The sequence below is a fragment of the Heterocephalus glaber genome, unplaced genomic scaffold, assembly GCF_053883595.1.
Source record: "Heterocephalus glaber isolate CG9 unplaced genomic scaffold, H.glaber_assembly_v1.0 deba00001509, whole genome shotgun sequence".
Classification (NCBI taxonomy): Eukaryota; Metazoa; Chordata; class Mammalia; order Rodentia; family Bathyergidae; genus Heterocephalus; species Heterocephalus glaber.
Window position 1 is genome coordinate 8,669,503 of NW_028258325.1, and position 12,645 is coordinate 8,682,147.

At 42.5% G+C, this 12,645-nt stretch overlaps 1 protein-coding gene across 2 annotated transcripts in view; it reads right to left on the reverse strand.

Moving 5' to 3' along the window:
- The window catches only part of Bod1l1 (biorientation of chromosomes in cell division 1 like 1), a 55,280-nt gene extending 48,870 nt beyond the window's left edge, over positions 1-6,410 (reverse strand). For both annotated transcript variants that reach the window (XM_004847269.4, XM_013073049.3), the window contains exons 1-2: positions 6,055-6,410; positions 792-916 (exon numbers count right to left, since the gene is read on the reverse strand). In XM_004847269.4, the coding sequence (XP_004847326.2) occupies positions 792-916; positions 6,055-6,276 (347 nt within the window). In that variant the 5' untranslated portion in view covers positions 6,277-6,410. The remainder of the gene's footprint in view (positions 1-791; positions 917-6,054) is intronic.
- Between the last annotated feature and the right edge of the window lie 6,235 nt (positions 6,411-12,645).

Sequence of the window (12,645 nt, forward strand, 5' to 3'; positions counted from 1 at the left end):
CAAGTTTTTCTTTTCCTTTTTTTTTTGAAGTAAATATTGCCCCTCCCCAGTCTTTCTAGCATTCCAACTCTTATTTTACCTTATATTCACTCAAACTGACATATATATATATATATATATATATATATATAGTGTGTGTGTGTGTATATATATATTTATTTTTATTTTTATTTATTGTTTTGCTATATTATCACTAAATAGCAGAGTTAAAAGCAAAATGTTAAAAAAAAAAGGTTGGGGGGGGTCTGTACTGGAAAATTTGGCTTCCTATCAAGAGAAAGTTTTAATTTCAGTGACGTTTAATGTCTTTATCTATAAAGCCAGTTCTGAGGGTCAGGAAAATAACTGTAAATGCAGATATATAGGATATTATGGTATTGTCTATTAATATTATATCTTGATTTTTTAAAAGTCCTATCTTCTTCCTTCAAGTAACCTGGTAAGTATACAGCCAAACTTTACGCTGTTAAAAGTTTATGAGAGAAATGTAAAGTGTTTAGCTAGGTTAGCCAGGCATAGTAGTGCACACCTATAAATCCAGCACTTGGGAGGTGGAGGCAGGAGAATCACTGTGAGTTCACTGCCAGCCTGAACTACATAATGAGACCCTCAAAAAAAAAAGAAAAGTAAACGGACTATACTTCCAAATTATACTGCATCACATGGAGTAGCCACAGCAAACCTGCAAAAACTGCCGTCACTAGGTGAATAAACTGCAGTGCTTCTGCTTTTGGGCAAAGTACACTGTGACATTTTGAAGCCTACTCCTGAACTGGAAATCTGAGACTTACTTAAGGACTTGTTGTCTAATATTGTTTCTTAGTTGGTTCTTGTTGAGATGAGGACTCCAGGTATGAGTAGCCAAGTGGTTTGCAACAAAGTTGTCAACGCGCTGTCTCAAATTCTGATAGGCAGGCTGGAGTGAAAACACAAATAAACATATTAACAATCTCTGATGTCACAAGTCTCAGGAATTTAAATATCTTTAATAGTGTTAACATTTCTTTCCCTATCCATATAGCAACCTAATTTCACAGCACATGACAATTCTTACTAATTTAAACTCAGTCAAATCCTGCCTATTTCCTCTAGGCCAAAGTGTTTTGAGATAAGGAACACAAGGAAAATATCTCTTTGTAAAGAAAGAACTAGACTATAAAACACAACTAAATGTTAACTTATGAGAGATGATGTCTAAAAAAGAAAGTGCAAGAAGCAGAAGTAAGCCTTTCTTGAGAATGTGGTGTGAGCTATAAAATCAGTTTAGAAGTTTCACGATGGGGCTGGGGATGAAAAATGGAGGTCCTTGCAGATGCAGCCAACAGTGTAAGCAAGAGCAATTGGATGAGGAAGTGCAGGGTCAGGGGCATCTGGTAAACCCCCAAACCGGCATTCCAATTTGCTTGGAGAACAGAATACAAAAAGTAAAGAAATTAATTTGGAGACATAGATTGGGGCCAGGCGCTGGAAGGCTTTGGGTAGCTACAAGCCGTCTGAAATTATGGAGTACAGAATGAGAAGCAACTACATCTATGACAGCTGAGCCCCTGAATGACTAATCATAGTGAAAGAGTAAACAGACATAGAATACACTTAGGAAAGTCTACAATAACTAGAGTGACTAAGATCTGTACCAGGGCAATCACTCTGACCATATATTCAGTCTGATGGAAGGCAGTAGCTAGCAATTTCAATCCCAGGGGATGCAGGGTTGGGGAGGTTGGGCAACGTCTGAGATACTTTTGGCTGTCAATAGGTGAGGGAAGTGCAATGATGCTGCCAAACTTTCCACAATGCATGGGAGAGCCCACAGCAAGAACTATCCAGCCCCAAATGCTCACAGTGCAAAGGCTGAGGACTCTTGATGTAAGGGGAGTGGAGGAAGAGGGTAATAGGTCCTTTCTACTTTTACTCAGGACAGCACTCAGTCCCTAGAGGTTGTCCCCACCTTTCGTGGTCTTTATCTTTCTCTTGTATGGCTTTTAGCATAGTGAGTTTCAGGGCTTTTAATGATTTTGAATGATTTGAAGCAAAATGGTACAGCTCTCTCTTCTGCCATCTGCATTCTTTTACCTTTAAAGTTTATATTCCAGCAACAGATTCTCACACAACAACCATTCTCCCTACTTGTCCATCTGGCAAATTTCTTACCTCCAGAGCTTATCTCAACTTGTGAAGTCATTCTGACAGCCACAGGAGGTTCATATGGCCCTTCCTCCATGTTCCTGCTATCTCCTGCACAAAGACTATTTCAGCAATCCTTCCACTGCACTGACGTTAGGGTGGGGGGACATTTATCTCCCTACTCCTCTTCCTCCCTTAATTTTCATTTTTACACAACCCATCACCCCCCTGGTAGATAAACAATTAAAACATACTTCTTAGATGACTGGGTAGCTATGCACAACACAGAATGATCAAAGTTGCGTCCCTATGAGATGCCCTCTCACCACTACCAATTTTCAGACTTTTGCTGATGCCTGTTTTCTACTGTGCAAGAAGGCTTCACAATTGTTTCTCATGTTCTTCTTCATTTACTCAAAATCAGTGTGAACTGAAACCCATTCTTTCTCAATGATTCAAAAGCATAATTCTTTCTAGTATTCCCAAATCTAACATTTATTAAACTCAAATACGACAATGCATTTAGCATTCTTGTCTCTCCACAACAAGTTCCAATTTGAACTACCCAACAAGTAATTTTGTTTCCAAATTCTCCTTCTTTTAGCAAATTCTGCCAGAGCTAGCACCAGAGTCCCTCCAGGATCTAACTACTTCCCAATACCTTTTGTAGTAACATCCTGGTCCAAAATTCTCATCTCCTGCCTAGAGCATAGTACCTGGCCACTTGGTCTACTCTTGCCTACCTAATATCTATTTCCCATCAAAGTACTGTAAAGTTCTAAAATTGGGGCAACCACATAATTCACTGTCCAAAGTAGATCGTCAATAGTCACAAAGGGAACACTATTAATCACTCAGCATCAACCGATCTAAAATAGGTTTTGCTCAAGACCTGTGAAGAGCTTCTAGTCCAAGAAAAAGCCCACAGTGAGGTTGGTGTCTGAAGCTTGCTGAATCTGGGGAGGAGGGGGCTCCCCCAGCAGGCACTGCCTCAGGTCCCCACTCGCCCTGCTTCCTGCCAGGCCTGCACTGGCTCCTTCCACCGCTCAAGGAGAGGCCACGTGCCATTTTAGGGAAATCCTCCTCAACAACTGACCTAAACAAAACAGTGGGCATTTTCCATCCTTGTAGAGCTTTTTCCCCTTTCTTTCTTTTTTTCTTAAATAGACACTGTCACATGCTATTTTGGTGCTTTTCTCTGTTAGGACGTAAGGTCCGTAACTGAGACTTTTGGTTCACTCCTGGACCTCTGAGACCTAAAACAAAACTCATTTGGTAAATGTTCGTTGAGTAATCAAATTGACCAGGACCATTTATAAATGAGAGAGTGTTCGGAAAGTGTCCAAAAATCAGTTTTCATTACTTGGGGAGAGGGGAGCAGTTCTTATTGGTTGAGCTCCTGCCTATGACAGAATGACAGGTTTGCGACCTTTCCTCCACTCTCCAGTTGCTAATCATCATAAAGGAAGCAGAGTGGCTGAGAAGCCACCAGGCTTTCTCCGGAGATCTGAGATCAATGTCCACAGTGAAGGAGCCCAGGGTTCCCACTGGGAAGACTTGGTATTAAGGACCACCGATGACCCCACGACACTCAGAGCCAGTTCTGGCCTTCCAGAGTAGCAGCAGACTCTGGTACTTCTTACCCTTTTTAAACACACTGGCCTGGATGACATTTGCTCCTGCAGAGCACCTATCCAGTACCAAATGCCTCCATTCTTCAGTGTGTAGGTGACTGACAAAATCCAGTTACAGCTACAACTCTATGCTACAGGTAAGCCCTCCTGCAGACAGCAGGTCTGATTTTCAGATTCAGTTATCAAAAGAACCATACTACAAGGGGCAGATGGGAACCAAGGATTCCATTCAAATGATTCTCTTTTGCTTAAATAGGGAATCAAGATTTCTACTTTTGCCTACTTATCATATTGTTCTGAATGTTAAGCTCCTATGGAGAAAAAGCTATTGTATTTATTTAATTTTCAAACTTACTATTTTTAAATAATAAAGGTATATAAAATGTGCCCCAATAAGAATTTAAAAAGTTGACAAAATTTTTGACTACAAGGGAGGAAGAAAAGAAGGAAAAGGAAGAACGGTAAAGGTTAGCCTGGGGAAAGAGAGACAGATTTGGGGAGGATCTGAGCAAGCATATGAATGATAAAACAACTTCAACCATTCCCAGCTGCTTCCTGCTGTCTGGGAGGAGGCTAGCATCACTTTCATTGTACTGCTCAAAGTTAAACCAGGGAAGTTTATACTGTGGTCCTTGAACTCTCTACTAGGTAGAGCCACAGAAAACTGCATAAAGTCACCCACTCTGAATTACCAGAAGAGCATTTCAATGCGTACATGTACATTTTTGTTGGGAGAAAGGCTTAGCTCTCATTAGACCACCAAAAGAACGGTGTCCCCCCAAAAGTTTTTAATACTCTGTTTTCAGAGGGATATTATAGACACAGAATGAATAAAAGTTGAATCTTAGATACTGTAGCCTTTTCCCAGTCAGTCCATTAAAAATTTCAAGTTGCACACACAATGCTAACACACATATTTATAGGATTCTGAGAACAGCAAAGCAAATCTCCACTTGCTGGATACAAACAATGAGCTTTATGTGAGTAACTTTTACCATGTCTAATTTTCTCCCATTAAATAATTTTAAAAAGGTAATAAATATTACTTTAAAACAGATGGCTGTGCATATTTCTTTCACAAAGTAAGAAAACTATATAATTCCTAGATAAACATCCCCAAGTAAACTAAATTCTCTATGGCACAAAATTCCAATACCCTGAGATGGTGGAACTGTGTGCTGTTTATCTGAAAGCCTGGGAGCAACGTGCAGATGCTGTAAATACTCCTTTCTCACAGAAGGCTCTTCAGACCAGACCAGACCAGCATTTCCAGGAATAACCTTCAAGCCGCGCGTCTCTGACCCAGAGGACTCACCCAGATTGGGGGGGGGGGGGTTCCTATCGACTTCCCGTTTCACCTGCTTCCAGACTTCTACACTCCACTGGTTCTACACTCATCTCACTGAATTCACTTTTCTGGTGTCCTTTTATTCTTTGCCCAAACAGGTAAGTTAGCAGCTGTTAATTCCCCCTACATTCTGCCATTTGGTAAGAAATTCCTCCCTTCGCCCTTCCAGGTCTCGAACTTTTTGGATAAAGACCGTCTTGGTTCACCTTTCCCCTCTTCTTCATCCTGTTGAGCTCACTCTTCTCTCCTGCTCTTCCTCGACTTTCAGTCTCTGCTGTCACCTCTTCTCTGTCCTTTCCCCCACGCAGGGGATGCCTCCTATACACACCTTGCTCTACTTTCTCAACTTAAAAGCGTAACTTGGCCCGTGCTACCTAAATCAAGTAGTCTGCGAGAATTCGAGCTAAAGTCCCACCTCCCTACCCTTCATCACCGCCTTCCCTCTACCGCTACCCCCTAACATCCTGCAAAACACATTTCAAACAATCTGATCAATTATTTCTAAATCATTTCTGCAAGACACAAAGACGTGGCACCGTACTACCCAGGAACCTTCAAGAGAGAAGGCAAGAATAACTCGGAATGCAAAGTAAATCAAACGAGAAATAAGAAACGAAAATGAGCACGAATCTGAGCGCCGGGAGATTCAGGGCTTGCAAAGTACCCTCCCTAAGAACAATCATTTCGTCTTGCTCACCGGACCGGTGCAAACCCGGGGCCCAGGCAGTGCCCGGCTGGCGGTGGGTACCAAGCAGACCCGCATCGGTTAACTGAGCCTCAGGGCGGAGAATGAATGAACCCCTGGCCCCGCGCCTAGCGGCGCAGCTCCGCTCCGAGGCGAGGGGCGACGAGGCCCGGGTGCAGGGCGCCGCCCCGCGGAGCTGCAGGAAGCGGCCCGACACGGCGGCCCCGGGCCCCGGGCCCCGCAGCCCCCAGCGCGCCCCGCACCTTGGTGTCCACGTCGGCCAGGCAGTCCCGGCGGAACTGGTCGAAGAGGCCCTGGCTCTTGAGGTGGTTCACGATCATGGCCACCAGCTGCGGGTCTCCGGCGCCCGCGCCCGCGCCACCCGCTCCGCTCGCGCCCGGACCAGCCCCAGGGCCCGGCGGCGGCGGCGGAGGCTGCGGCTGCGGCGGGGGAGGCGGCGGCTGCGGCTGCGGGTTGGTGGCCATGGCGGCCTGCGCCGGGGAGCGCACTGGCCCAGAAGAGCCGGCGGGCGGGCGCTCCCGGGAGGCGGCGGCCGCGAGGTCCCACCGCCTGAGGAAGCCAACGGGATGTTGTTACGGAACCAGCGGATCCAGAGCGACCCCGGAAGTGAAAGGGAACTGAGGGAGGGAAAGAAAAGGCGGGGACAACAGCAAGGAAGGCCCGGCTACGGGGCCCGCGAGGGGCCATTCCGACTGCCTCTGGGTGCCGGCGCCCTCGCGAGGCTGGGCTGCACCGGAAGTTGGGTAGCCGCGGCTGCAGCGCCGGCCGTGGATTGTAAGTCTAGGCCTACAACCCAAGTGCATACCTGACTGTCGTGGGTTCGACCTGACTGAGAGTCTATTCGGAGCCGGCCTGAGCCGAGCCGCGCGGCGCTGACTGGGTTACACCCTTAGTGGCGTCAGGCTGGCCGCTCTTGCCCGTTCACGGAGCAGTAGAGATCCATAGACTTGAGTAATGTGAACCGTTCGTGCAACTGCTTGTGCCAAACTCCCAGGTTTCTGCCTTCTCAGCCTGTGATGCTGCCCAGTTTTCTTCCCAGCAGGTAGCTCCAGGGCTCGGGGTCTTTTCCTCCCACCCATCCCGTTCTCAACCCCGATCTCTAGTCATTCTCCCCCTGTGCCTGTGACCAGCCTCTTTCGGGTCTGAAGACACCTCCCCCACACCAGGCTTTTAAAGCTTTTGCTATTGATTACCGTAAGAACAGGAAAAGCTTCTACGGCTCGCACTGTGGTTAGGGCATACATAGCATTAAGTGCTTTTACCTGCCTTAACTCTTTCAGTCTTTGGAAGAACGCTTAAGAGCTCATCTCACTACTGACTGTCCCCAATTTGCAAATCAGGAAACGGACCCAGAAAGATAAAATGGGCGCAGAGTTACACAGCCAGCAAATCGCCAGATTTTGGACTGATTTAGATTTAAAATTATTAGTACGTTCAAAGCAAACTAAGTATTGCACTTGCTCTATTAAATAGAATGTAAATTTTATTGGACTGCATTAAATACATCAGTAAATGAATATGCTTTATTCTTGGAGGGTTGAGCGTTAATTCTATTTCTAATTGGCATCTATAGCCATATGCCCTAAAGACCTTGTCCATATGAACAAGTACTGTATCTGGGCATGGGGGAGTTTTGTTGTAGCAAAGTTATTTAATTCTGGACATCAGAAAGTTAATTTGCTTATTTATGAGCTGACTGTTCAATTAAGTCCTCCCACAATTTTAAATAACCTGACCTACCAAAAGATTTGTTTGCATAGTAGTTATTCTTTTACCTTGTCAGTTCCCAGGAAATATACTGGATAAGCTTTACTAAGAGACTGTTAGTTAAACTTTTTTTTTTTTTTCAATGAGATGTACCTTCTTCGGCCTGATATGCTCAACGTTTGAAGAAAATCTAAATATTGTTTGTTTTCATAGTTTTGGATAAAATGCCTTTTATTTTTAGGTGGTTAAATTGTTTTTGGCAAAACTATAGCTGCAGATTTAGTTCCCTCAAGTCGAAAATGTTTATTATATATGTCAATTAACAGAAAATCCCATTTTCACCGAGCTATCAAGTCAGATTTACATCTCATTAGAGACTCTTTAACTTCATTGTTTCAATTCAAATAAAGTATCATGTGTTCTAAGTATAATGAAGACTACAGAGAAAAAAGTTATGGAATGATATTTAAAATTTTATTACTAAACAGTCAAAGTTAAAATGATATAAAATATAATCCATTTTCAAAATTAGTTTTGAAAACGAGGCAACTGTAACATGTTTCCTTTAATTTTTCAACAATACAATTACAGTACAATACGTTGCTAAATTTATATTTCTTATTAAGTGTTAGTATGAAAAAGACTTAATATTTCTTTGGTATATAGGAATGTGTACATCAAATTTATTAAAGTTTTTTGGGAATAACTAAGTCAGAATCAGCCATAAAACTTCTGCAAAACTCCACAAATTTAATTAGACACAATGACCTAACTTTGAAGAAACTAATGAAGCAATAAGTGGTTTGCAGCTAAATTAAGACTTTTTTCCATTGGCTAATAATTTCATTTTGTGAATATCGTGTAGAAAATCCTACCTATTTTCCAAAATGTATTAAGGTGAGAATTGAATATAATTTAAATAGATAATTCACAACTCATTTTCTAAAATGTATAAGAGCTGTCTTATTGAATAGCACAGACTGAATTTGAAATTGTGCAATGTTTGTATCCTTAAATTGCTGTTGATGGTTGTGCACATCATACTTGATACAGAGTAACTTGGACAATTTCTTAGCCTTGGGGAAAACGTTCTGGATACATTAAAAAGAATCTAGGTCATTGATCTGTTCTGTACTTTTGGCTGCTCAAAAGTACTTTATATCTGAAAACAGGTCTTAGGGATGAGCATTTCAAATACCTGAGAGTGGAGGGAGACATATTTAAATCTTTTTAAAAAGCTGTGTTAAGCACTCAGCATTTCTTGCCAGTGACCTGTGTGTTTTGTTCTCTCCTTAGAAAGAATAATAGAATTTGTGACAGTAGTTAGGGCCTGGACGAGGTGAAGGCTTCACAAATAAATTGCTGTTATTCCTATACTCCTCTGTATGTATGTCTGAATTCTGAACATCCCGACAAACGGTTATATATTTTCTCACTGAACATCTCTGATTTTATTCACCAAGGCTGATGAAAAGACCACAGTTCAACACATTTTATAAACACTTTGGTGATGAGGGGCATTAAGTTTCTACAGCAGCAATTACTGGTAGACATGGGTATCCTGCCAAGAGGCAGGTACCTGCGATTTCCTGTATTTCTCACAGCCTGGTCTGCTCCCTGCCCTCCTCAGTGCCCCAGTCCTGTCTCTGGGGGCTTCTCCAGTGAAAGCCTTTACCCCGAGGAGCCTACCTGATCACCAGGCAGAGATGTTTGCTTGCTTTTATCCTATGGCACCCTGCTCAGTGGCATTCCCATTCCTAACTGGGCCTTTTAGAATTTTCTTTTCTTTCTTTCCTCCATTAAACCCAACTGTTAGAAGAGCATTCTTTCAAATGCCACTGCCTCCTGACTGGCAGCCCCAAGGTGGGCTCACTGTATTGTCCTTGGCAAAGCTTCTTGCATGGTCCTGATGTGGCCCCGAGGTCAAGGGCCATCCTTCTGTACTCTGTATCAGCTGGGCATGAATTAGCCATGAGAGCAGGAATCGCAGAGAAGTCCAGAGCCAAGAGGAACGCTGAGGCTCTAGTGATAGCATTAGTGGCCCAGTGGCTAGAAGGGGACTCACTGGTCTGGTCCGTGTGTTTTGTGGATATGGAAACCAGTGCTGGAAGGACAAGTGATTTACCCACACATATCCCATCCAGGGATCACTTGCACCTTCTCTCTGTGGAATCCCCTACATATGCGGACGAAGTCAGTCCGAACAAGGCAGTATTGCAAAGATACTATAGATTTAGTGGGTTTTCCCAGTATATATGGAACTGAAGACATTTAAAACTGAAGGAACCTAAGGAGGAAGGAGATAATTGAAGTTGCGTTGGTGTCAGGACATGAGAACAAGGGGGTGATGGAAGCGGATGGTAAGGTAGAAAGCAGAAAAGTGATGCTGCAGCATTTGGCAGAGACCAGAAACCTCACTCTCTGCCCATCTGGAAGTGCCCGAGAATAGGGTGCTTTGAAAATGGTGACTCTGAACTTGTGTTACCTTGAGCTGCAGGATTCAAGAGGGTGACTGAGACTCAGCTTTTTAGAAAAGTGGGCCTGGGACAGCAAGATAGCATTTGTGGCCAAAAGTGACTGGGATTGGATTATATAAACCTTTAGAATTTTTTTTGGGGGGGAGGGACTTCAGAGGAGAGAAATCATGAAGGGGTGAAGAAGGAAGATTCTTTTTGTTAGGTTAGACATACTAATCAGCTTGTTGTCAATGCTTTACTTGACAGGAGATTTCTGTGTGGATAGTGAGCAAGATTAACAGGGGTTCTCCAATTTTAGCAGACATTACATCTCCCTGAAGGCTTGTTAAAACAAAATCTCCTAGTCCTGTCCCAGATCTCTCATTTGGTAGGTAGGTCCAAGACAGACCTGAGACTTTTCACAAATGCTGACAAATGATTTGAGATAAACAACTAATGACCCACAGGTCTAATCCAGTTACTTGTTTGCATGAACAAGGTTTTACTAAACAAGCAACCCCACTGGGTTTGCTTATGGTCTATAGCTGCTTTAGCTGCAATGGCAGAGTAAAGGCAGGGACAACATGGCAAGCCAAGAGTTCTTACCATTTGGCCCTTTAAAGTTTGGCAAGCCCTGGACTCAAAGGGGGTGGCAAAGGTGTGGTTGTGACAGTAGTGACTTTGGAGTTGGGAAGCATGTATTGGAGAACTGTGCCTTTCACCAGGTATGAATTTGCTGCTCTGAACAGAAGGTCTATGTGTAAGGTCTATGTGTTAGGTACGCATGATATGTGTAACAGGAACAGTCAGCATCATATACTTTATTTCTATTCCATCCTGTGATGTAGCCCATTGATATGAGACATTCCATTAACACATGGGCAGATTTACTGCTTTATGAAAAATTACTTTTGAGTTTGGGGGAGGTAATAGCTATGCTAAAGTCAAATTCTGAAATATGAATTCTTTCATCAGTGGGGAACCTGGTGGCCATTTGTGGTTCTTGAAATGTTTGTTTTGTTTTGCTTTTGTTTTTAATCTTCTTATGATGCTAAGGATTGAATCCAGGGCCTCATAGCCTTTAGCACTGAGCTACATTCCTAGTCCATTTTATTTTATTTTTATTTTAAGAGAATCTTTCTCAATTGCCCAGGCTTGCTGCAAACTTCAGCTCTTCCTGCTTTAGCCTCTCGAGTAGCTGGGAACAGTTTTTCTTTTCTGTAGGTAATATTGTTACTCTCCCTCACCCCTCTGTATTTCTTTGCTTTTAAGATTTAAACTCTTACTAGTTATAGCACTTAAATTTGGGAAGTGGTATTTATTGTGAAGTTAGCCAATATCTATTAATATTTCTGAATTGTTGGCTATTTTGAAAACCAGGCTGACAATATTGCAAATGACATGAAATGAAAAAATTCACATATTTGGTTATAAAGTAAGAAAGAAGTTTTGTGTTGTCTTCAGTGACATTTTTTATTTTCAAAAGAGCTTTCTTTACTGTGTGTTTCCTGAATAGTCTAGTGGGCATATAAGGCCCTAGAAACTAAAAGTCTACCTTCAGGGATGAATTCAGAAAGATTAGAATAGAAGGGAGGGGCTATAGGATTGGTAGGATTATCTGAATATCCCAAATCCAATCCAAATAATATGGGAAGAAATTCTGAGAGAATTGATCAAAGAGCGATTATAACAAAGTAATTAGATACCTAAAGATAGTATTCTACGTATGAAGAAAGAATCTTTTCAGGGAGATGACAGGGGTTGCATCTTTGAAAGAGAGGAATCCAAAATGACAGAAACAGCATTGTCTTTATGGAGAGTATGCATTTGTTGCCTGGTGCTAGGCAATCAGATCATGTAATCCCTCCTCTGACTCTGTGATCATTAGGTACTTTTGGGTCACATTTTGCTCCACATTTGGATTTTTCTACAGAAAGAAAAGTGCCAGCCATCAAATATAGGATGCAGTCTACTTGGTAATTGCTCTATTCCCATGAATGATGTTTATACATAAGACGCATAAGAGCTTGGTTAACTATGTAATCAGCTGAGATTCAGATCCCGTCTTTGCATACTGATAATCTCTGATCTTTTAAGATAAAAAGCTGAGCCCCACACTGGTCAATAAATTGAAGTATTGCTGTGGGGACCAGTTTGGGTGACCAGCTTGTCTCTCTAAGGTAAACTAGGAAAAAACATAAGTTTGTTGACATTAGTGAATTATCTGGAGACGAACACAAGACCCAAGCTGGATCAATTAGGATCCTTCCATCGGAGTTTTAGCCCCTGCTATGTAAATAGAGCCAATGTTGAAAAGAAAAAGTTTGCCAGCCACAGAGTGAAGCACAGATCAATGGTGGACTGCAAAAGCCCTGCCTATACTCAACATACTCCTGAAGTCTTGTTATACTTGTCCCTGTACATCATTTGATTGTGTGGAATAGATTCCAAATAGTATCCTAAGAGCCCTATTGTTTAATATGGAATGTGCACCATTTTGGTAACAGAAGTTACTGAAATGGCAAGGGATTATGAAAACTGGTGCAGCACACATAGGAGACTAATGAATATCAGCATTTGTCAATAAACAAATGAACCTTGGCTTGGCGCTTGGTTCTAATTGATGCTGGCATGCATCAAAATGCCAGTATAAATCTGATATTCTTTAAG